Consider the following 25,799-nt stretch of genomic DNA (forward strand, 5'->3'; position numbering starts at 1 on the left):
TGGAGCCTGTTTCCGATTCTGTGTCTCTCTCTCTCTCTGTCCCTCCCCCGTTCATGCTCTGTCTCTCTCTGTCTCAAAAATAAACGTTAAAAAAAAAAAAAAAAGAATCACTGAGAAAAATGCCAATTCTGGGGCCCCTCCCTACATGTACTGAATGAGAGTCCTAGTGCTAAGGCTCAGGAATCCGCATTTTTGTCAGCATGCCAGACTATTCTTCTACACTCCATAGTATGGGAACTACTGCCCTGGAGATACAGAAAGGCTGAAGCTCCTAGCTATCCAAGGGCCCAACTTGTCCAGCATAATAGCATTCCTGGGTGAAAATGAAAATGCTAACCCAGCATCCTAAAGACAAGTACTTGGCCTTGTTTTTACAGTTGTGTTAAGTATGCATTTATCTATTCACATTCTTTCAACTTTGTAACTCATGGTGGAGATATGCAAAGTGGCTGGATCTGGGTGAGCATGAAATCTGAAGCCTTAAGAACACAAGTTAACTGGCATGTGACATTAATCACTTTAGCTAGATCTCCAACTATTGAGTTATAGGCTCAATATATATATGGGATGGATGGATGGTTAAATGAATGGCTGGATAAATGGGTGGGAGAATGCATGCAGGATGGATGGGCAGAAAGGTAGATAGATGGATGGTTGGGTAGATAATTAAGTGAGGGGTTGAATAAATAGGTGGGTGGGTGCTAGATGGGTAGATGGATGAATAGGGGAATGGATGAATGGGTGGGTGGAATGGGTAGAGAATCTAAGATTTGTTTTCTTTAGAACTGGTCGTCCCATTCGTCTTGTTCTTGATCGTGAAGATGATATGTTAATAACTGGGGGAAGACACCCATTATTTGGAAAATATAAAGTGAGTATTAAACTTGAAACTATTAAAATACCTCATTTTAAGAGACTCTTAAATACAGAGAACAAACTGAGGGTTGCTGGAGGGGTTTTGGGTAAGGGGATGGGCTAAATGGACAAGGGGCATTAAGGAGGACACTTATTGGGATGAACACTGATTGTTATATGTAAGTGATGAATCACTAAATTCTATTCCTGAAATCATTATTACAATATATGTTAACTAACTTTGATGTAAATTATAAATAAAATAATAATAAGAAAAAGATTTTAAAAATACCTCATTTTATTTTGGTGGTTTTTATCATTTTCTATTATTTTGATTTTGCTAAATTCTAAAAACAAACAATAATCTTATCTAAAATATTAAATGAAAAAAATAATAAAAATAAATAAAATAAAATATTAAATGAGTGGGACACCTGGGTGGCTCAGTAGGTTAAGCATCTGACTCTAGGTTTCAACTCAGGTCATGATCTCATGGTTCGTGAGATAGAGTCCAACATCAGGCTCTGCTACTTGGGATTCTCTCTCTCCCTTTCTCCCTCTCTCTCTACCCCTCTCCTGCTCACACGCTCTCTCTCGCTCTCTCTCAAACATTTGAATTCTCACAAATTTTATGAGGAACTTTTAATACATCTAGTATAGACTGGATGATAAAAATACAATTTCAAATGATAAAAACATTCATGGAGGAATAAGATTTTTGTTAGTGGTTCCCCAAAGACAAAAAATGAAAGAAGCTACAAACATTTGTTATACCAAAACTTCTTGACTATTAAAATATTTTGCATTTGAAATGTTTGGAAACAATTTTACCATTTTAACTACATAATCATTTTTACAAGTGTTTCAGCCAAATTGTTATGAAAGTGTTACAAAAGTTCCTTGCAAATGGGAAAAAAAGTATCCATTAACAATGAAATAATTTTAAATTGTTTCAAACCATGCTCATTGCATTTTATACAACTATGGCATAAATACCATTAAAAACACTGCTGACATTTGAGGTGCCTGGGTGGCTCAAGTGGTTGAGCATTGGACTCTTGATTTTGGCTCAGGTCATGATCCCAGGGTTGCTAGATCAAGCCCCATGTAGGGCTCCACACTGAGCATGGAGCCTGCTTAAGATTCTCTCTCTCTGTCCCTCTGCCCCTTTCTTGCTCTCTCTCTCTCTCTCAAAAAATAAAAATAATAAAATATTTTAAAAAATTCTGTTAACATCTAGTTGACAACAATAGTACTTTTCAAATCTGTGACTGAGTTTTTAGGATAGTTCTAATGTAATGTTTCTATTCAAATGTGTTCTATCTGGGAATTATTTATAGTGTATGTATAGCTAGATTTTCTACCTGAGGTTGTCATTGCCTTAGATTACTAAATTATTATATTTCCTGGATTATAAATCCATACCACAGCATCATTTAATTTCTTCCATTGGCATTAGTAATTTTTATAATTAGAGAGAAAAGGAACACAGTTGGCCATTAAAATTTTTATTGGCCTTCAAATGCAAAGAAATGAATATTCACAACTGTTGTTATCTTCTAGTACCAAGAACAATGTAGAGCCACATTCTGGGACTGGGGCAGTTTGTGTTGTTATGGTGGTTGTTGAGTTCTTTGGTTTTGGCCCATTATAAATCAGGCTTTATTTATGTTACAGTTGTGAGACTGTTTTAGTACTAGTACTTATTTAGAAGGTTCTAGATGTTGAATATTTTGGTAATTATGGTAATATAAAATATGACTAAAATGAGGAAAATATACTTTGGAAAATCCAAGTTTTATTTTATTTTTAGAGAAATATAATTTTACTTTCAATGTAGTAATATATGTGTGTGTGATGTGTGTGTATGTAGATGGATGGAAGGATGGATGGATGGATGGATGGATAGATAGAGATCCTCATTCAAACCTAGCTAACACAGTTTTGCTCAGTTTTTCAGAGCTATTCATAAATTAGCATAATAGATGTTTATGTGTGAACAAGTTCTTCCAAAATCCTTAAAAATTTTAAACAGTTTAATAGTCTAAGAGCTATTCTGCTTAGCAATTGTTTCTTCATGAAAAGTAAAAGGTAAACTTCAGCCTAGCATTTGTCAAAATTACCGTGAATTCTGAATTTGTGGATTTTCCTGCATGTGCTCAGGTTTGTTATCCAGTATTTCCATAGGTGATAGTAACCAAAAAGCTGTGCCCATTTTCAGAAAGGCAAAGGGACCAGGGCCAATCCTTTTCTGGTAGAACTACAACAGTCTTTTCAGTCTGTGCTGTGCAGACCAACTGGTCTAGGTGGGTGGGAAGAGAATGACAACTTCAGAAAAATACAGAGTGCTTCTGTGAGTCCCAAAAAGAACAGCATAACTAGTTCACATTTGTTACATCCTTAACCAATCACAAAGCACTTCCTCAGCTCCCTAAAATGGCAGCAGCCATTCTTCTATCCATTCCCCAGCATCTGCTTCTGAGATGCACTGTGATTCATTCCCACGCACTCTGGAATTACAGAGACTTTTCCACAAGGGGGAGAAACCGCAGACTAAATTCGAAGGAAAACTAGTAAAAAGTGAAGGAGAATCTGCCAGAAATAAGGAAGAAGAGGGTAGCAATTATATACCAGGAGGCAAGCAAGGACTTTGGAATTCCACACTGACTGCAAAGCCGGGAAATCACATGTTCAAAGGATAGGCTCAGCAAAGTCCAGATCAGAGGAGGTCTTTATCAGCCAAGCACTGAAAATCAAGGGGATAGCCAGGTGTGGCACACCACCAAGCAAACAGGAGCAGAGTCTGTCTTCAATCCCACCCAGTAGTGGAGCTGGGCTGTGACTTGAACTTGGCATGTTAATTTTAAACAGATCATAAAATGTCCATCATCTGGTGACAGGTGGGATTCATGAACAACGGGCGAATCAAAGCTCTAGACATTGAGTGTTTCATTAATGGAGGATGCACACTGGATGACTCTGAGCAGGTATGTGATCAGAAACTAGCACCATCCCTAATCATGAATAGAATGCAGAATTTCTAGGTGAGTCTTTATGGAGCATGTTTCTTCAAGTACTTATCAAGTTCCACAAACAGTTAGACTATACTTGACTTTTACAAAAAAAAAAAAGCAATGCCATATATATATATATATATATATATATATATATGTATATATATATATATATATCAATGCCATATATATATATATATGGCATTACATACATATTACATATATATATTACATATATATTACATATATATATGTAATATATATGTATATATACCAATGCCATATACATATATGTGTGTGTGTGTGTGTGTGTATATATATATATATATAAATATAAATATCTCCTTTTACTTTAGGTAACAGAATTTCTTATATTAAAGCTGGAAAATGCATATAAAATCCGCAACCTTAGATTCCGGGGCCGGGCATGCATGACAAATTTACCATCCAATACGGCCTTTCGCGGATTTGGCTTCCCACAAGGAACCCTGATAACAGAATCTTGCATCACAGCTGTGGCAGCCAAATGTGGCCTTCTGCCAGAAGAGGTAAGCTTGTAATCAAGGTCGTAACCAAGGTTAGTGAAGAATCAGATGAGGTAGGGAACCATAGAAAGAAAAACCATAGAAGAACCACTCAAATTAGTCCTGGTTCAGAATTCAATATAAATTAAGTGCTACCTGAAGGAAATGACTCCACTATGTTCCTACCTCCTTATGCAAAAAGCTTTCTGGTTCTTTCTTTTTGCTAATTTGTACAAAAATAATTACTTTTTGTTTTTAAAGTTTATTTTATTTATTTTGAGGGAGAGGGAGAGAGAGAATCCCAAGCAGACTCTGCACTGTCAGCATGAGCCCAACCCGGGGCCCAAAAAGTGGGGGCACCTACGGGCGCCTGGGTGGCTCAGTCGTTAAACATCTGACTTAAGCACAGGTCATGATCTCGTGGTTTGTGGGTCCAAGCCTCGCGTCGGGCTCTGTGCTGACAGCTCAGAGCCTGGAGCCTGCTTCGGATTCTGTGTCTCCCTCTCTCTCTGACCCATCCCCCACTCATGCTCTGTGTCTCTCTCTCTCAAAAATAAATAAACATTAAAAAGATTTTTTTTAAATGGGAGCACCTGGGTGGCACAGTTGGTTGAGCATCTGACTCTTGATCTTGGCTCAGATCATGATCTCATGGTTCGTGAATTCTAGCCCTACATTAGGCTCTGTGCTGATGGTGCCGAGCCTGCTTGGGATTCTGTCTCTCCCTCTCCCTCTCTCCCTGCCCCTCCCCTGCTTATGTTCTCTCTCTCTCAAAATAAGTAAATAAAATTTAAAAACTAAAAAAAAAAACAAAAACTTTTAAAAAAGAATAAAGTAAATAAATAAAGTAAAAAGTGAATGTCCCCTTCTTCATTCCATCATCCCTATTAGTCAAGGACAACCATTGTTAATGGTTCTATGTTTATTTTTCCAGCCCTCTGTATTCATACACACATACATAAACAAACATAAATATTGATATATAATATATATGTACATAGACAGTTATTTACCAAAATGAAACTATGATAAACATATTATTCTGCACCTTACTTTTTCTGCTTGACAGTAGGTCATGAGCATCTTCCTGTGTCAGGAGAATGAACCACTTCATTCTTTTTCATAACTGAATAGTATTATGTAATGTGGACTTACCGTGATTTATTTAGGCACCCCACTATTGATATACATTTATGTTGTCACCCATTTTTGGCTATTGAAATGATGTTGCAAGAAACATCTTGGTACACACGTACCAAAATATAGATGTATTTTTGCTCCATTGTATATATCTTTAGGATAAATTTATTGAAAACTTTGAAGAGATACACTGCCAAAAGAATGCCCTCTAAAAATATTATTTTGTACAGTATCCTAGAAGGTGCACAGTATATACAGGATGCTAAGCCAGAGAGAGGCAGCCACTGGCAATTGAGATAATTATTAATAACACTTTTTTGCCCCTCACACATTTCAAGTAGACCCCAGCCTACATTTTATGCTTCTTTTTCATTTCCCCAATATAGTCCATCTGCTCCAGAAAGCACTCTCTATATAATGCCCTTTGAACCCCTTTGCCACTAAGTTCAACAGAGAGGACGACTGGGTTTGTGATTATCAGGGTACTTCTACACACTAGAGAACACCTATATATTCTACAAGGAAGACAATAGTTATCCTCAGAGAAGTCACATAAAGTGTTCTATGGGTACAAAGGAGGAAGACATCACTTTGGCTTGAGGGGAGGAGAGTCAGGAAGAACTTTCCAGAGAAGATGACACTTAAGATAGGCCTTAAAGAATAATAGGCATAGATAATGGGAAGGTAGTCCAGGCAAATGCAACAACTTGAACAAGGAAAGGCAACCTCTTTGTGGTTCAGTTTCCTTATCTATACAATGAGGACAATATGACTCACTACATAGATTTCTGCAAGAATCAAATGAGTTAGCACTTCGTTTTCATAAACTGGATAGTATTTGTTTTCATAAACTGAATAGTATTTGTTTTCATAAACTGGATAGTATTATTCTAATGTTACCGTTGATAATAATAATTCTTTTATTGTTACTAGAGTGAAATGCGGATAATGAAAATTTCCTGAGCGTATCTCAGTAGGCTGCCTTCCTTGTCAAATCTTGCAGGCTTCTAGGACATAGGACACACCCATATTCAAATACATTTTTAAAAAGATTTGACCATACCTTCCAAAGTCAATCAGAAGGCTTAGAGAAGATCTGCCATTTGTTATTAGCTGCAATGCAATTCCTCTCTATCAGAACAAATCTTCAGTTATGACAATAAATCCTTGCTTTTATATACAATCTACCAACTCTTCTTCATCCTCTGAACATTGTAGGAAAAAAAGGAATATCTGCTTTTTTTCAGCCCCTCCTTCCTACTGCCCTTCAGGGGCCAATTACTACCCCTAACCTCAGGTAGGGAGAAGCCCTGACTGGTACATTGAAGAAGAGATGAGAAATAACCCCCATTAGTTTTGCAAAACCACATGCTGTTCAAAGAAAGAAGATACACCCTGTCTTCTCCCCACCAAAGTTTGTTCTTTTTAATGGGGAAGTTTTTCAAGTATCTATTTTGCAGTCAGTTTCTATCTTACCATAACTATTGACTCAGCTTCTCACCCATTTCAGATTAGGGAGAAAAACATGTACAAAACAGTTGATAAAACCATCTACAAACAAGCATTCAGCCCTGAGACCCTAATAAGATGTTGGAATGAGTGTCTGGACAAGTCTTCCTTTCATAGCAGAAGAATACAAGTGGAAGAGTTTAACAAGAAGAATTATTGGAAAAAGAAAGGCATTGCAATTATCCCCATGAAGTTTTCAGTCGGCTTTGCTGCAACAAGCTATCATCAGGTAAAGCTTTTATATGTGGAAAATAACCCTCATGTCAGATGCACTGCTACCCCAATCAGCTCTTGGTGATTTTGGGAGAGTGTCATATGTCCCAGGCACTGAGCCCCTCCCTCCCTCAGCACGTGGGAGAAATGTACAGAACTCTCCTGAGCAGCCCCCTCTCTGCAAGCACATTCAACACAGTGCAGTAGAAAAATGTCTCAGTGGCAGAAAATGGCATCAGCAAGCCTGAGAACTGCCCCAGCATAACTGCCAAGGCACAGCAGTGACCATGACCATCACCTTACCCAACCCTGAATCATCCCTATTCTAAAGGGAACAAGAGCCCACAAGGCCCATTGTGTTGAGCTTTCTGAGCCCAGGGTTATGGCTTAGGCAGGAAGGAGGCCTCTCCTGGTCTGTGCCCCCAGATATCTCAGTTCTCCTCAATGCCCCCAAGTCTAGGCAGAGAAGTCACTGCATGTTGCCCTGACCAGCTGGCTGTTTTGAGCCACTTCTCCCAGGAATATGTGTCATTTCTGATGGGGAAATAGGGAAGTGTGGTCCAAAAATCCTTCCAGGTAGGTTTGCAAAAGGAAGAGGCAGGTCATTCAGAGGCCCTCTCCAGAAGGTGAGGAGGAAAGGTGGCAAATAGATGAGACCATTAAATAACACAAGACTGGTACAGACAAGTCTTCCCAGCAATCCCAATGGGTCAAATATGGGAAAGCTGTCTAGAAAACTGGGAAATGTTGCCTCCCATTATTTTCCACCAGAAGCAGAGACTCTGCAACTGAAGAGATCTTATATGCATTAGATCTAAATCTAAATCTAAAAATGCACTAGATCTCCCTTATGTGTATACCACTGAAAGCATGTTTCCATTTACATCCAACTACTAGCAGCCAATAGACACACACACATGCACACACCACAAAAGCTGCCCTGTCCAAGGAAATCCTTCTTAGGGAATAAAGAAGTTGCCTCCAAACCCTAATTAACTGGAGTCAGGTGGACCTGAGAAATCCTTGCCCTGCCACTTACTAGCTGAGTGATATCAAGCAAATTATTTAACCTCTTTGAGCCTCAGCTTCCTTAATTATATAATGAGAATAATAATCCTTTCTCTTAGGATTGATAAGGATTCAAAAAGCTAATAAATATAAAGCACTTGGCAGGGTTCCTGAAACGCTGTGTAGTTATTCTAGGCAGCCCACGCCTCTCCCTCAGGAGATCTCAGGCACACCTCTCAGGACTGGGACTCCTCCAGCAGGTAGGATGAGACTCCCTGGCCTCCTGAGTCACAGAACTGTTCAGGTCCAGCATGCCCATTCTCTACAGAGGTGCAGGAAGGTTAACTGTCACACTTACAAGCTGGGACTGACTTAACAGCTGGAGTGTAAAAGATTCTAGATATCTGCCTGTGTGATTTTTTTCTCTGACACCAAATGTTGTGTTTTTTCTGCATCAATTCTCCAACACCAACTGAGCATACAACAATTCAATTCGATTCTGACACTAACTACCCAGAGTTAGCACAGACCCCACAGATCAAGGGCTAAGTCCCATAAGACTGCCTCCACTTAAGACACCAGTGAAAGTGGGGTGCCCAAGCTACTCACACTTCTGCCCAGGCAACTACAAAATCAGGGGTTTTCCACTCCCCACCTCCCATAGGTTTGATAATTTGCTAGAACAACCACAAAATTCAGGAAAGTATTTTACTTACAATTATTACCAATTTGTTACAAAAGATACCATCCAAGAACAGCCATATGGAAGAGATGCATAAAGCAAGGTGTGGGAGAAGAGGTGTGGGGCTTTTATGCCCTCTCACTCCAGCTTGTGGATGTGTTCACCAACCCAGAAGCTCCCCAATCCCATTGTTTGTGAGTTTTATGAAGATTTCATTACATAGGCATAATTGATTAAATCATTGGCCATTGTGATTGAACTCAATCTCTAGTCCCTCCCCCCTCCCTGAAGGTAGGGGTGGGGGCTGAAGGCTGGAACCCTCTAACCACATGTTTGGTTTTTCTGGCAACAATTCTCACCACCCCCCCCACAGGCTGTCTATGTTTCCCCAGAGAATCATCTGAACAGCAAACAAAAAATAATAAATTCCCAGGGTTTTAGGACCTCTGTGCCAAAAATCAGAGACAAAGACCACATGTTTATTTTGTATTAGAAAACACCTCCCCGCACCTCTATGGCTGCCCCTCGTCTATAACACAGTCTACTCTCCACCATCAGTCATGGGAGCCAACTTCTCATCTTGCCACACATACAACAAATCCTTAAACCAAGCAATGATTTTAAAGCTCTGTTTGAAAGGTCTCCAGTTTCTTCAGAGTTCCAAATTGATGCACCCAAGAATCACCAGGCTAGGAGTTGAAATGTATTATTTCAGGGCAGCTGATGACTCACAAAGTTGGAACACCTACTCTCCAAACTAGGCATTGGGAGCATTATCAAGAGGGAGTCAAAAGGCCCATGGTGATAAATACTATTATTAGCATCTATAAGCCTGGGTGCCCCAAAGCTCCTCCAAGCTATTCTGGGCCTCCAGGCATCTCCAGACAGAACAAAGTCCTAATTCCTCCCCCTTTTCCTCCTCCTCCTCCTGAAATGAAACATTTCCATTTGTCCAATTCAACAAACATTTATTTAGTGCCTCTGTGATTCAGACTTGCTCTAAGTTCTCTATAGGACACACACTTGAATGAGACCAGGTGCCCTTCCACCATGAGACTCACACAGAAGAGCTTGTCACCCCCCTGTATTCATTTCCTATGGCTGCCTCAAGAAAGTACCACAAACTGTGTGGCTTACAACAACACTTTTGTGCTCTCACAGTTCTGGAGGCTTGGAGTTCAAAATCAAGGTGTCAGGAGGGCAATGCTCCGTCAGAAATCTCCAGAGGAAAACTCTTCTTTGCCTCCTCCAGCTTATGGTGGCTCCTGGTGTTCCTCGGCTTGTGGCCACATCACTCTAATCTCTGCCTCCATCTTAATGAGGCCTTCTTTGCTGTGTGTCTTCACACAGCCTTATATAAGGACACTAGCCATTGAATTTAGAGCCCACCCTAATCCACTATAACCTCATCTTAACTGATTATATCTGCAAAACTATATTTTCAAATAAGGTTACATTCTGAAGTTCCAGGTGGACAGGAATTTGCAGGAGACATTAATCAACCCAGTTCACCCCGTAAGAGGAAGTGCAGAGAAGCAGGTAACTGGTCCTTCCAAGATGGGAATGAGAAGCATGTGGGGGAAACTTTAACAGAACCGAGACTATAGGTGTGGATCTGAAGGCTGGGGAGCGGGCCAGGAAGTAAGAATAGCATAAGCATGAGCACAGGTCAGGAGGGAGCAGCGGTAAGCCAAAGCAGGAAAAGACGACAATGGAATTGGGAAAGTACAAGAGACCATATCCTAAAAGGCCTCATATTGTAATAAAGAGCTATGCTTTCCCTTACAGACAATGGGGAATTTTTGCCCAACTTGCCCAGTGATGAACCTTTCTTCCCTTCATGATTCCATTCAGTTGTCTCTTTGGGGAATTCCTTCCCCAAGCTTCTCAAAAGCAGTTGGATCTGTCCTCCCAGGTCCCCAGAGCCCCTTATGCCATGCCCATTATCTCACAAATCATTCTGCATTATAATGACCTGCTTTCCAACCTGTCCCCCCATTACAGTGTGAGCTACTACACTGTTGAGGAAGAACCACATCTTGCCCATCTGTGTACATCCAGAGCTGAGCACAGGTTGGCACATAACACGTGTCAGGTACCTAACAAATGTTTAATTAGTTAGCTGAGTGGTCAGCCAGAGATTTTAATCAGGGAATCGACTTTCAAATAGTTGGAACCGATACTCATAACTCCTGGGTATCCAAAGGGGCTCCTATTAAAACAAGTTTCCTAAATAGGAACGTTCTTTACAGGTGACTTTTTTTTTTTAATTTTTTTTTTCTTAATGTTTTTATTTATTATTGAGAGACAGAAAGAGACTAAGCATGAGCAGGGGAGGAGCAGAGAGAGAGGGAGACACAGAATCTGAAGCAGGCTCCAGGCTCTGAGCTGTCAGCACAGAGCCCGATGCGGGGCTCGAACTCACAGACCGCGAGATCATGACCTGAGCCGAAGTCAGACGCTCAACCGACTGAGCCACCCAGGCGCCCCTACAGGTGACTTTTGCACAAAACAGAACTAAGCTTCAGAATCCCACCAGGAAAGCCTGCCTCTGTGACCCTCCTCACTCTGTGAGACTGGTATTTCACCACTCATTTTTTAAATTGAACCTCACTAAACTTGCACTGAGCTGTGCCTTCTGGGTTGTTTTACTAGGCAGCTGCACTTGTTCATATCTACACAGATGGGTCTGTATTGGTCACACATGGAGGCAACGAACTGGGACAAGGTATTCACACCAAAATGCTGCAGGTAAGATCAATAAAATTAAGTCCTTAATCTCTCTGTTTTTAAAATTGCTTTTATACTTACTACTTTGTTTTCACATTTTTATTTAAATTGCAGTTAGAGGGGTGCCTGGGTGGCTCAGTTGGTTAAGTATCTGACTTCAGCTCAGGTCATGATCTCACTGTTTGTGAGTTCAAGCCCCACGGTGGGCTCTGTGCTGACAGCTCAGAGCCTGGAGCCTGCTTCAGATTCTGTCTCTCTCTCTCTCTCTCTCTCTCTCTCTCTCTGCCCCTCCCCTGCTCTCACTCTGTCTATCTCTCTGTCTCAAAAATAAATATTAAAAAAAATTTAATTGTAGTTAACATATAGTGTAGTATTGTTTTCAGAAGTAGAATTTACTGATTCATCACTCATGTATAACACCCATGCTCAACATGACAGGTCTGTAATTCCCCCCCTTAATATCCATCACCCATTTAGCCCACCTCCACTCTCCCCACTCCATTGACCCTCAGTTTCTTCTCTATCATAAAGAGTTCTTATAGTTTGTTTCCTTTTCTCCCTCTTTTTTTCCCATTCCCATACGATCATCTGTTTTGTTTCTTAAATTCCAAATATGAGTGAAATCATATAGTATTTGCCTTTCTCTGACAGACTTATTTTACTTAGCATAATACACTATATATATATGTATATATATATACATATATATATATATATATATACACACACACACACACACACACACACACACCACATCTCATTTATCCATTCATCAGTCAATGGACGTTTGGGCTCTTTCCATAGTTTAGCTATTGTTGATAATACTGCTATAAACATTGGGGGGCATGTACCCCTTCAAATATGTATTTTCATATCCTTTGGATAAATACCTAGTAGTGTAATTGCTGGATCACAAGGTAGTTCTATTTTTAACTGTTTGAGGAATCTCCATACTGTTTTCCAGAGTTGCTGCACCAGATTGCATTCCCACCAACAGTGCAAGAGGGATCTGCATTCTCACCAACACTTGTTGTTTCTTGTGTTGTTAATTTTAGCCATCTGCCAGGTGTGAGGTGCTATCTCATCATGGTTTTGATTTGTGTTTCCCTGATGATGACTGATGTTGGGTATCTTTTCATGTGCCTGTTAGCCATCTGGATGTCTTCTTTGGTAAATGTCTATTCATGTCTTCATAGGATTATTTGTTTTTTGGGGGGTGTTGAGTTTGATAAGTCTTTATAAATTTTGGATACTAACCCTTTATCAGATATGTCAATTGCAAATATCTTCTCACATTCTGTAGGCTTTTAGTTTTGTGATTGTTTCCTTTGCTGTGCAGAAGCTTTTAATCTTGATGAAGTCCCAATAGTTCATTTTTGCTTTTGTTTCCCTTGCCTCTGGAGACATGTCTAGTAAGAAGTTGCTATGGCCGAGGTCAGAGAGGTTGCTGCCTATGTTCTCCTCTAGGATTTTGATGGTTTCCTGTCTCACATTTAGGTCTTTCATCCACTTTGAATTTATTTTTGTGTATGGTGTAAGAAAGTGGTCCATTTTCATTCTTCTTCATGCTGCTGTCTGGTTTCCCAACACCATTTGTTGAATAGACTATCGTTTTTTCCATTGGATATTCTTTCCTGCTATGGCAAAGATTAGTTGACCATACAGCTGTAGGTCCATTTCTGGGTTTTCTTTTCTGTTCCATTGATCTATGTGTCTGTTTTTGTCTCAGTACCATACTGCCTTGATGACTACAGCTTTGTAATACAGTTTAAAGTCTGGAATTGTGATTGCTCCAGCTTTGCTTTTCTCTTTCAGGATTGCTTTAGTTATTTGGGGCCTTTTGTGATTTCATACACATTTTAAGATTGTTTTTTCTAGCTATCTGAAAATTTCTGGTGGTCTTTTGATAGGAATTGCCTTAAATGTGTAGATTGCTTTGGGTAGTTTAGACATTTTAACAATGTTCTTCCAGTCCATGAGCATGGAATGTTCTTCCATTTCTTTGTGTCTTCCTCACTTTCTTTCATAAGTATTCTATAGTTTTCAGAGTACAGATCTTTTACCTCTTTGGTTAGGTTTATTCTTAGGTATCTTATTGGTTTTGGTGCAGTTGTAAACAGGATTGATTCCCTGATTTCTTTTTCTACTGCTTTATTATTGGTGTTTAGAAATACAACAGATTTCTGTACATTAGTTTTATATCCTGTGACTTTGCTGAATTCATGTATTAGTTCTAGCAGTTTTTTGGAGGAGCCTTTTGGGTTTTCTACATAGAGTATCGTGTTGTCTACAAATAGTGAAAGTCAGTTGTTAATCTCTCTATACATTGTTGACATGAATGACATGTGGCACTAATTTTAAGATATATGATGGCCCCTGTATTCAAGCCCTAAGATCTTGACTATTTGGTTGAAAAGCTTCGTACATATCAAATAGAATGTCTGAGGTGGCAGAAATTCCATGCATGTACAAATAGACCTGGAGCTTGGCCAGGCTTTATGGGTGGGGATTGTTGTTAGTGAAAACATCACTAATGGGCCCCTGGAACACTGTGGTAGTTGTGCCATGCAGGCTTACTAGAGTCGGAATTTCTATTTTGAGGCCAGTATGTATGATTTTTAAAGTTTGGACGACAATATTAGGTTGCTAATACACTATTGGACAAGTAAGGACAAGTATTTCATCAACTGCCATCATGCAGTTGAGAAAAAAAAGAGAAATCAAGAGAAAAAAAGAATAATTCTTTAAATTAAATAAATAAATTGACAAACTTGTTAGATTATTATGTACACATCCACAGCTTTTGACTATCCAGCCCCTTATCTCCTTTGGAATACAGGACCTACATTCCATATATTCCTAAAGGCCTCCTCAATTCTGGTACCTTTTAGCCCCATCTCCCTCTTTTCCCCAACTGCACAGATATGGGTACACATGCCAGGTCTGGCTAGTCATGGTGCCTGAACCCACTGGCTGCAAGGATGGGTCCAGGAGGAAGGCATGAGACCGAGATCCTTTCCTGGGACTGATGTGTAGGTCCTGGTAGAAAAGAACTATCATTCTCTTGTGGTTGTTTAGTTCCTATGTTATAAGCCAGGGGTTGTCAGAGGCAATTTTCCTGTGCCATAGAGGAAGCATGTCTCTCTTGGAAATAACATAGCCATCATAGAAAGAAAAACAAATGTGTAAGGCAGCAAGAGGATCCTGATGAAACCATAAAGACTTAGATACAGATATACATGACACGGGCTCTGTCCTTCCCACTTATAGGACGCAATAAATTCCCTTTGGCTCTTCATCACCAACAAACAACAAAATTGTCCTTTTCTTTTTTATCATATTGCCTCTTTCTGGGGAAACTCACTTTTACAACAGCATTAATCTGTAGATTGGCACTTGAGGACAAGTACATAACTGCAGACATCTGGAGAAAGTGGTTTTGTAAAAATTAAAAGAGCACAAAAAACAAAACAATGCTTTTTCTCTTTTTCATTTATTGTGATTAAATGCCTTTCTTTCCACATGTGTCTGCTAGAGGAACTGAAAGAAAAAGAACAGAAAACAGTGAACAGCAAATACTAGAGGAGTATGGCAGGAGGGAGCAAATAGAAGACAAGGGGGAATCCAAAGCTAAAGTGGGGATGAGGGCTAGAGAGAAGACAGGCCCTCAGGGGCATTTCAAATTCATCTGATGCTGATATCAACAGATTTAAGACCAACCTTTGAACCAGTCAATCCAATCTCTCTCTTCCTGTCACTGCAGCCATGTAAAATGAAAAAAAAAAAAAAAGTAAAATAAAAATAATTAATATCTAAGTGTAAGTATAAAGATGTTAAGGAAATACTTAACATCTAAACACTAATTTTGGATGGAAGAACCACTACATAATATTGCCAAGAAAACATTTTAAAAATCAGCATGAGGCAGGGCATCTCGGTGGCCCAGTCAGTGGAGCATCTGACTCTTGATTTCAGCTCAGGTCATGATCCCAATGTTATGGGATGAAGCCCTGTGTCAGGCTCCAGGCTGAGCACAGAGCCTGCATAAGATTCTCTCTCTCTCTCTCTCTCTCTCTCTCTCTCTCTCTCTCTCCCTCTGACCCTACCCCCCACTCACTCTCTCTCTAAAATTAAATAAATAAATAACCAGCATAAGGCTCTACTAAAAAGTGGTTTTAACTTTTATTTTAGGTTTTCAAGTATATCATGGATGTAATAAGAATGGTAGTATTTTTTCATTTAAAACATGACTAAAATCTTCATAAAAGACTTTGCTGGACGTGAAAATATTTCTTTTGCTCATAGGTGGCCAGCCGTGAATTAAAACTACCCATGTCTTATATGCACATCTGTGAAACAAGTACAGCCACGGTACCGAATACAATTGCTACAGCAGCTTCCATTGGTTCGGACGTCAATGGCAAAGCCGTGCAGGTGCTTCCTGCTGTCTGTCTTTCCCTTCAGCACTTTTTCCATATTGCTGGTTCTCTTAGCTGGATACAGACATGAGCTGTTGGGTTCAGAGAAGTCATCTGTGTCACTAAACATAGGCTGAGGATAGCCAAAATATCAGGAGAGGGTGCCAGTTAGAGTAGGCTAAACTGAGGTGACAAATAGACACATAATACAGTGAGTCAAACACAACAAAAGTCCCTTTTTTTACATACCTACCAGTCCAGAGAGAGAGCTTGGTCATTAGAGTACTCTGAGGTTAATGGCTGTTCTTCCACCTTCAACATGTGGCTTTCAAGGTTGCCCTGAGCATCATCATCAGGGAAAAAGCATGGAGATCACACCTGGAAGTGATGCAAGTCACTTCCACTGGTCATCCACTAGCAGAACCAGGCTCAGGCCACATCTAACTGCAGGGGAGGTTGGGGAAATGTGGAGTAGTGAAGCACCACATGCCCAGCTACTATGGAAGAAGGGGAGAATAGATGTTGGTGAACAAGCAGTCTCTGTCCCTGGTAGACACAGAAAGAAGAAATCTGGGTATACCATGCAACTCAGCACTGGGCACATTTCCTCTGACACAAACAAGTTCTTGCAGGCAGGTAAGCAGGCAGAACCCCAGCCAAGTAGATATGGTTCAATTAAAGTGTCTACGTGAGTGGAATTCTACCATAGCACTCATGCTTATCCTTTGAACTTGTTTTCTAACTGATTGGTTTTTTTTTCACTACTTCAGAATAGATTATGACTTCACTATTCCTTAATTAAGATATCTGATTGCATGTACTTTTGAAGTAATATCTATTTGTCATGTTTCTGTTATAAACGTTCCACTTTTTCCATTGGGATGTTGTGGGGAGGCATATTTTCAGAACACTGCACTTATGCTACCAAGAGGCATCACTTTCAAATCCATCTTATCTTTGTGGGGATACTTGTTAGGGGCTAAAATCCAGAGGCTCTTTCCCTCAGAACAAATGTGTGGGAAACTTCAAATTCATGAGACCCAATTTTGGATAGGATCAAACACAAGATAAGAATCACTCAGCGTGTATGGGAGTTGTCAACCCAAACTAAGATTAATCCATCTTCTAGAGTTTTAGGTTTAGTTAAGGATCAGAAACTTTGCAGATCTAGATTATTATAAAGACAAATTTAGTTATTTTTTCACTTCACACCCAAAGCCAAGGCCTTCACTGCAGTAGTTTGATGGTGGATGGATGAACATATGGAAAGATGGACAGAGAGTTGAATAATATTTCAGATCCAGAGGGATATTGGCATGTTATTGGTGCAGATAGGAAAGCACAGAGTAGAATGAAAATAAGATGTTTTGTTCCTTTTATTTTAATGGCTGGAAAATACAAAAGAAGATGTAAGTCAAAAATGTAGAAAAAGAGAAGGAATTAAGAGCACAAAACAAATATTCTTAGAAAGAGGACCTGAAAGTAGAAATTCAGCTGAGCCCATATTTTCACAGGAAGTGAACCAGGGAAGTTTTTTAAAAACCTGCAATAACTGATACCTTCCTCAAGGTCAGAGACTGTGTTGTTATTGTCTCTGTGTTCCCAATGTATCAGTATCAAGCACTCCATAAACATTCACTGACCTAATCAATTATCGATTACTATTCTTCCACACAAATCCTAACCATTGGGCTCTTCTCTAATGAGAATGCACTTCTTTACCCTTTCAAGAATGCATGTCAGATCCTTCTGAAACGCCTCGAGCCCATCATTAAGAAAAATCCAGGAGGTACATGGGAGGACTGGGTAAGTGTTCCACTCTGTTTGTTACTACAAATGAGAAAGCAGTCCTAAACAGTGCTGAGAGCATCGTGGCAGTGTACAGCTGCACCACACAGAGTTTTTCTGGGCGTGGATTTCTGCAGAAGGGCAGGATCGCAAAAGGTTGAGACAGCTGCTCCATGCTGTAAACCAGGTATGTGTGAGAGAGCACACAGGGAACAGCATCACTGAGGGGAGGAATGGAAATACATGAAGAATACCCAGCAGGCCTTACCCACTCTGCTTAAATAAGAAAAGGAAAAGACCAAGCCTTCCTAAGCCACCAAAAAAAGAAAAAGGTGTCTTAAATGGGAAGAAAGAAAACTAAAAGGCCTAATTGCTATTAAACATGTCTCAAAGGAAATGACTCACCTAATCCAACTTTACAACATCCTTTCTCTTATCTCATCGGAACACTTATCCCACACTAACACGCACACTTAACTAAAGTTCTAACATTTAGAACTTTATCCCAAAATACTTTGGGAACTAAGCCCCTACATCATAGATGTGTGGCAGGATTCTGCCTTATTTAGTTCAGACATTTCAACTCAATCAGAAGGAAATTGTTAATGTACCAGCTAAGGGGAAAAAAAATATATTACAATGTGTTCCTTTACTGGTAACAAAACACCAGCAACAATAACCAGATGTCAATTTTGATATAGGGAATGCCTTCATTTTCACCTATCAGATGATGTATTTATTTTATTTTGACTAAATATGCCCATTCTTCAGATAGAAGCTGCTTTTGAACAAAGAATCAGTCTTTCAGCCACTGGATACTTCAGGTAAAAATTACAATAATGTCTGGACTTAGCTGAGAAAATATAAGGTAACTCAATTGTTCTGGGCCTTAGTTCCCTTTTTTGTAAAGTAAGTTTTTATTATGTGATCATTGAGGTCCCTTCTCAGTCTAAAATTGATTTTATGTAAGCCTTTGAACTATATCCAAAGAAATATTAAATAATAAAAAATACCCTTATTGGGTAAAAAACATTTTTTAGGGGCACCTGGGTGGCTCAGTTGGTTGAGTGTCTGACTTTGGCTCAGGTCATGATCTCGCGGTCTATGAGTTCGAACCCTGCATCAGGCTCTGTGCTGACAGCTGCGAGCCTGGACCCTGCTTCGGATTCTGTCTCCCTCTCTCTCTACCCCTTCCCCACTTGCACTCTTGTATGTGTGTGCGCTCTCTCTCTTCCTTTCAAAAATAAACATCTAAAAAATTTTTTTTAATTTTTTAACATGACTTAGAACATCTAATCACTATTTACTATTCACTGTTGGATAGTAAAAAAATATCATTGGAAATAACTTCCAACTCAATTTTACAAATCGTCCCTCCTTTACCATAAAAGCTTTCTGTTTGAAGCTCCTCTCTTTGTACAGTGTCTCTCAGTGGGAGGCCCTCAGTCAATTCATGTTAATTGAGTGAAACACAAAGAGGAGAACTGATGGTCAAATTCAGGAAGTGTATGACAGCAGTTTTACAATGTAGTGAAACAAACCACCAAACTAAACACACACATACACAGAGACAGAGAACCGTCAAGAAATTTCTCATGAAAAAGGAAGGAAGGAGGCAGGTAATAGCCCAGCCCAGTGCCCTGCACGTGAGTTCTAAATTTCTGAGTTCCGTTACCCAAGAAGAGAGCAAGTCAGCCATCTAGCTGGGTACATCTTCCATTGTACATTAATGCATTGAATCACATGCCCTACTTTACCAGCTCTGAATTACCATCAATTCCCCAATGAGTTTGGTTACCACAGTCTAGAGGGTTCCTTTGGGAATGCTGATAAAATCAGTTGAGGTTCTCAATCCACAGAGCTAAAAGCTCAAACTCTACACTGTGAATACAGACACACTGGGAGGTAGAACCAAAACAGCCTGTTGGATTCTTTCTTTTTGGCTTCTTAACTGAAACACAAAGGGTATCCTTTTTAAATGGAGGCACATGACAGTGCTGCTATAATTAGCTAGGTTGCAAATACAAGTAGCAGTTTAAATGAGTTTAGAAAGCAGTTGAGTGGTACCCGGGTGGTTCAGCCGGTTAAGTGTCCGACTCTTGATTTTGGCTCAGGTCGTGATCTCACAGTTTCTGGGATCAAGCCCTGTGTTGGGCTCTGCGCTGACAGCACAGAACCTGCTTGGAATTCTCTCTCTGCCCCTTCCCTGCTTGTGCTCTCTCTCTTTCTCTCAAAATAAATAAATAAACTTAAAAAAAAAAAAACCTTAAAAAGCAGTTGAAGTATCAGTAAGATGAAATGCTATCATAAAACTTTAATAACTTTTTTGTTTTGTTTTGGTTTTTTGTTTTGTTTTGTTTTCATTTGGAAAGTACTTCAAATTCGTAGAAGAGTTGCAAATATAGTAGAAGGAATACTATATATCCTTTCTATCCAGAAGTACCTACTGTAATTTGTCACATTTGCTTTATCATTTCCCCCCTCCCTCTCTCTCCTTGTATATTGTTATTTCTGATCCATTTGAAAGCAAATTGCATACACTGTGACCCTTTGCCTCTAAATACTTGAGTGTAGACTCTGCACATTCTTTCTCCACTGCTGTGGCCCCTCTGGTTCCTTCTCGTCAGACGTGCAGTCATTGAGCTGGACACTTTAAAACTTAAATAACTTTTAAAATGAGTCAACATTGTTTGCAACCTCACTGCTATCACTGCCCCAAGCTGATGGGCTTTATTTCTTCCATCAGGGGATACAAGGCTGACATGGACTGGGAGAAGGGAGAAGGAGACCCTTTTCCATACTATGTCTATGGAGCAGCCTGTTCTGAGGTTGAAATTGACTGCCTGACAGGTGCTCACAAGGTAAACCAAATATAACTTTCCTCTTGGCAAATTAAACCAACAACAACAACAACAACAAAATTATGTTGCACATTAAATAGCCCAATTTCATTATGTACTACTTGTACAATAAGAACAGTATTTTTTTTTTCAATTCCTTGGGAATATCTAGAGATCCAGGCTTATTCTGAATTTTCACTTAAAAAGAAGTAGTCAAAAGGAATTGCTCCTAACAGTGGTTGGTAGTTGCCAGAGGTGGGGGGTGGGGGGGGGATGAAGAGAGAAAAGGGGGTCAAAAGGTACAAACTTCCAGTTATAAAAGAATTAAATCATGGGGAATAAGTACAAAATGGTGACTATAGTTAACAATACTGTATTGCATATTTGAAAGTTGCTTAGAGACTAGATCTTCAAAGTCCTCATCACAAGAAAATAAAATTTAACTATGTATGGTGGTAGAAGTTAACTAGACTTATTGTGATGGTCATTTTGATATATATACAAATATCAAATAATATTGTATACCTGAAACTAATATAATGTTGTATGTCAATTATACCTCAATAAAAAATTAATTTAATTAAAAAAAATTTTAAAGCAGTAGTCAAAAACAGAATTGTTCATGACAGCCTAAAGTGCATTGTTTTTTTATCCTATTTCATACAACAAAGTTGCTTTTCAAAGTTTTTCCAAAAAAACTGGAGGTAAGATTCTGTTCCTAAAGTAAGGTCAATTTATCTAATCTGAAGGAATAGGTAATTTAATAAATTGTCTTCAGTAAATATTTGAGAGCAGATAGCACTGTGATGTTTCTCTAAAGTCAGTTATCCCAAAGGTACTACTGTCCCTAACAAAAAAGATTGGGGGGGCTGGGGAGAGGAGGTCTGAAAATAATTGTTGTGCTTGCTACTTAATTGAGCATCCTTCTGGAATCAGGGAGTCACATGTAATCAAAAGTTAACAATTTCCACCATAAAAGGTAAACCTATGAATATACCCCAGATATCATTCTCGGAATAGAGAGATTACAGAAACCTTAAAGAGAATATACTATATCCAAAGTATGGAAATTGTTAGGAAATCTACAGAATGGACCAATGACACATCTAAATTCCATACACAGATTATTCCAACATCATCTTGAACCATTTTACCTGAAACTAGAAATGGTCAGTTTATGTAAAATAAGAAGGAAATTGGAAATATTGACTTGCAAATCTTATCAAAATGTCTTTTATTGCCCCATTGCTGGTAAATTTGTCCATCACTTAGATTTTATATAAATTATACAGAAAAGACGGTAAATGAAGGGATGTCTGGAGAGCACTTGCCCTCACATTCCACTCAGGTTCCTCCTTAGGATACATTATGTCCCCATTTTCATTCTAGATCATTGTGAGGAAGTAAACTCATGAAATCAGGATCATAGATTGCTTATATAATTATTTTAAAAGTATATTTCCTAATGTCTTTCACATAATGGCACACATAGATAATATTTGCCCAGCACACTTTTGCAAACAAGGAAACCATGGTGGCAGGTGACCAACCTGAAAATCCTGGCCCAGACCCCTGCAAAAGTCCAAGTGTCAGTGTCTTGACATACCTGTAACCCATTCAAGACTCCATACTCAGAGAAAAGCTGTTTTTAGAAATCAACTAGTTTTCTGATCCTCTACCCTGAAGGTGTTGTTGCCAGATTTGTTGCTAGCAAATAAAAATATAGGATGCCTGATTAAATTCGAATTTCAGATAAAAACAACAAATAAATTTCTGGTACAAATATGTTCAATGCAGAGTTGGGGACATACCTATTTTATCTGGCGATTCTATCAGAGGGCTTTGGTATAAATCCCTAAAGAAAGAAATCTCATGGGGGTCTTCCAGAATTTATGGAACCAGAACAGTGAAAATTTGGTTGTCCCTATGGCTTCCTTATTACTGGTTAAGGTCCAGTCATTTTGGTATTACTTCAGTCCCTTAAAATAGCTTATTCCTTGAAGAGGCAAAATTTCTTTTAATTAAAGGGAAATCAGAGAAATTAAATGACAGGCCTACTGCTGCCAGTTATTTGTGGTTGCTGAATCCAAACACCTGCCAGTCACAGGCCCACCCTGAGGTGTGTCCAACGTCCTGCCCTAGCTGTTGAGAATGAACATAGGAGGTTGTCTGAGAGGTCAACATTTGAGTCAAAAGAGAGCTGCTGATCCAAAAAGCTAGATAGAAGGTAGCCCAGCTAGTGTGCCTCAACAGAGAATGATGATATTGTCAGAACAAGCATGGGATGTGAGGGCAGAAGGAAAGCCCAAAGATATTCCTGGATAGACTACAGGCACCTAGGGGTTTTCTGTGGCTCCTTAACAACCTGTCTACACATGCTTGTTCCAAAACATAAGGGCCAAATCATTGTGATGTTTCTCATCCAATTCTCATCCGTTCTTATCCAACGAAGTGGATAAGCAAAGTCAAAGATATTCTCAACATTTTCCCATAATATGGTCCAATATCTTTCAAATCTCTAATTTCAAACATGCCACTATGGCTACATGATTTCTTCAGTAAAATGGCAATCATCTACATCAGGGCACCTGGGTGGCTCAATCAGTTAAACATCTGACTCTTGATTTCAGCTCAGGTCATCATCTCACTGTGAGTTCAAGCCTTGGGTTGGGCTCTGCACTGATCACATGGAGTCTTCTTGGGATTCTGTCTCCCCCTCTCTCTCTGTCTCTCAAAAATAAATAAACTTTAAAAAAAAACTATCTACATCAAATCATCATGAGGACTAGATGAGCTCATGAATTGTATAAGGACAACAAATCGAGGGGCGCCTGGGTGGCTCAGTCGGTTGAGCGTCCGACTTCGGCTCAGATTATGATCTTGCGGTCTGTGAGTTCGAGCCCTGCATCAGGCTCTGTGCTGACAGCTCAGAGCCTGGAGCCTATTTCAGATTCTGTGTCTCCCTCTCTCTCTGCCCCTCCCCCACTCATGCTCTGTCTCTCTCTCTCTGTCAAAAATAAATAAACATTAAAAAAAAAAAAAAAAAAAAAAGAACAACAAATCCAGGTTTAGAATCAGAAGAACAACCAGGCTCAATTATTTACTAAGTGACACTCAAAGGCACTAACATACCATGGACTTTGGAGTCACTTAAGAGAAGTCAAAATCAGGGGCGCCTGGGTGGCTCAGTCGGTTAAGCGTCCAACTTCAGCTCAGGTCATGATCTCACAGTCCGTGAGTTCAAGCCCTTTGTCGGGCTCTGTGCTGACCACTCAGAGCCTGGAGCCTGCTTGGGATTCTGTGTCTCCCTCTCTCTCTGCCCCTCCCCTGCTCATGCTCTGTCTCTCTCAGTCTCAAAAATAAATAAAAACATTTAAAAAAATTAAAGAAAGAAGTTTGATATAAAAAAAAAAGAGAAGTCAAAATAGAAAGATCTTCTGGGGTCATTGCCAGTCGTAGCACTAAAATTGAAGAATTTGGCAGATTTCTTACCACCTCTAATATTAATGAGGTTCAGTGCAGTGTTAATTAACCAATAGGAGTTCTGGATACCATTTAAATAAACCTTCATATAATATTTTTAAGTTGTTATGATGAGCTAATTTTAATTTTTGGCAGAAAATCAGAACGGACATCATCATGGATGCATGTTGCAGCCTAAATCCCGCCATTGATATTGGGCAGGTAGGTACTGGCCCACTTAGATAGCTGCCACTTCCTGAAAGCCACTGTGGGGTAGGTAAAGGCCTTCTAAGAAACATACAGTATCACAGAGCTTGACATTTTCCCCTTTCAGGTTGAAGGTTCCTTTATTCAGGGAATGGGCCTTTATACCACTGAAGAGCTAAAATATTCCCCAGAAGGTGTTCTGTACTCTCGAGGCCCAGATGAATATAAAATTCCAACCATCACTGACGTCCCAGAGGAGTTCAATGTCTCCTTGTTGCCATCATCACGAACCCCATTAACCATCTATTCATCCAAGGTAAGCACCCAAACCTACTACTATGCAATGCAGGTAGCATGGTAAATCAAGCAGGTGGAAAAAATAAAGAATACATGTCAACCTGTATCAGAACCAAATCATAATAGACTGTTAGAATTTGGAGGTGATGGGGCGCCTGGGTGGCGCAGTCGGTTAAGCGTCCGACTTCAGCCAGGTCACGATCTCGCGGTCCGTGAGTTCGAGCCCCGCGTCGGGCTCTGGGCTGATGGCTCAGAGCCTGGAGCCTGTTTCCGATTCTGTGTCTCCCTCTCTCTCTGCCCCTCCCCCGTTCATGCTCTGTCTCTCCCTGTCCCAAAAATAAATAAACGTTGAAAAAAAAAAAAAAAAAAAGAATTTGGAGGTGAATCACCTAGAGAAAAGTGAGATTCAGAGAGGATAAATGATCTCTGTCCAATGGCCATCCTCGGCTAGAGATTTTATTTATTAATATCCTCTTTCACTGGAAACTCTAAATTTCCAGGTGAAAAGCTCTGATTTGATGGAATAATATTTTCACTTAAGAAACTTAAGACTACTCAAGCAACAGATGTTGGCGAGGATACAGAGAAAGAGGATCTCTTTTGCATTGTTGGTGGGAATTCAAGGTGGTGCAGCCACTCTGGAAAACAGTATGAAGGTTCCTCAAAAAACTAAAAATAGAACTACCCTATGACCGAGCAATTGCACTAGTAGGCATTTATCCAAGGGATACAGGTGTGCTATTTTGAAGGGACACATGCACCCCCATGTTTATAGCAGCAGTATCAACAATAGCCAAAGTATGGAAAGAGCCCAAATGTCCATCGATGGATGAATGGATAAAGAAAATGTGGTATATATATACAGTGGAGTATTACTCGGCAATCAAAAAGAATGAAATCTAGGGGCGCCTGGGTGGCGCAGTCGGTTAAGCGTCCGACTTCAGCCAGGTCACGATCTCGCGGTCTGTGAGTTCGAGCCCCGCATCGGGCTCTGGGCTGATGGCTCAGAGCCTGGAGCCTGTTTCCGATTCTGTGTCTCCCTCTCTCTCTGCCCCTCCCCTGTTCATGCTCTGTCTCTCTCTGTCCCAAAAATAAATAAACGTTGAAAAATT

The 25,799-nt window shown here is 39.7% G+C and overlaps 1 protein-coding gene across 1 annotated transcript in view; it reads left to right on the top strand.

Annotated features, from left to right (window-relative positions):
- AOX1 (aldehyde oxidase 1) overlaps positions 1-25,799 on the top strand; it is an 87,381-nt gene that overhangs the window by 43,525 nt on the left and 18,057 nt on the right. Inside the window, exons 23-33 of the mRNA XM_045480674.1 lie at positions 784-871; positions 3,756-3,842; positions 4,226-4,417; positions 7,044-7,271; positions 11,601-11,696; positions 15,981-16,109; positions 17,825-17,899; positions 18,653-18,705; positions 20,628-20,742; positions 24,340-24,405; positions 24,518-24,706. Of these exons, the coding sequence (XP_045336630.1) occupies positions 784-871; positions 3,756-3,842; positions 4,226-4,417; positions 7,044-7,271; positions 11,601-11,696; positions 15,981-16,109; positions 17,825-17,899; positions 18,653-18,705; positions 20,628-20,742; positions 24,340-24,405; positions 24,518-24,706 (1,318 nt within the window). The remainder of the gene's footprint in view (positions 1-783; positions 872-3,755; positions 3,843-4,225; positions 4,418-7,043; positions 7,272-11,600; positions 11,697-15,980; positions 16,110-17,824; positions 17,900-18,652; positions 18,706-20,627; positions 20,743-24,339; positions 24,406-24,517; positions 24,707-25,799) is intronic.

The sequence above is a fragment of the Leopardus geoffroyi genome, chromosome C1 (assembly GCF_018350155.1).
Source record: "Leopardus geoffroyi isolate Oge1 chromosome C1, O.geoffroyi_Oge1_pat1.0, whole genome shotgun sequence".
Taxonomy (NCBI): domain Eukaryota; kingdom Metazoa; phylum Chordata; class Mammalia; order Carnivora; family Felidae; genus Leopardus; species Leopardus geoffroyi.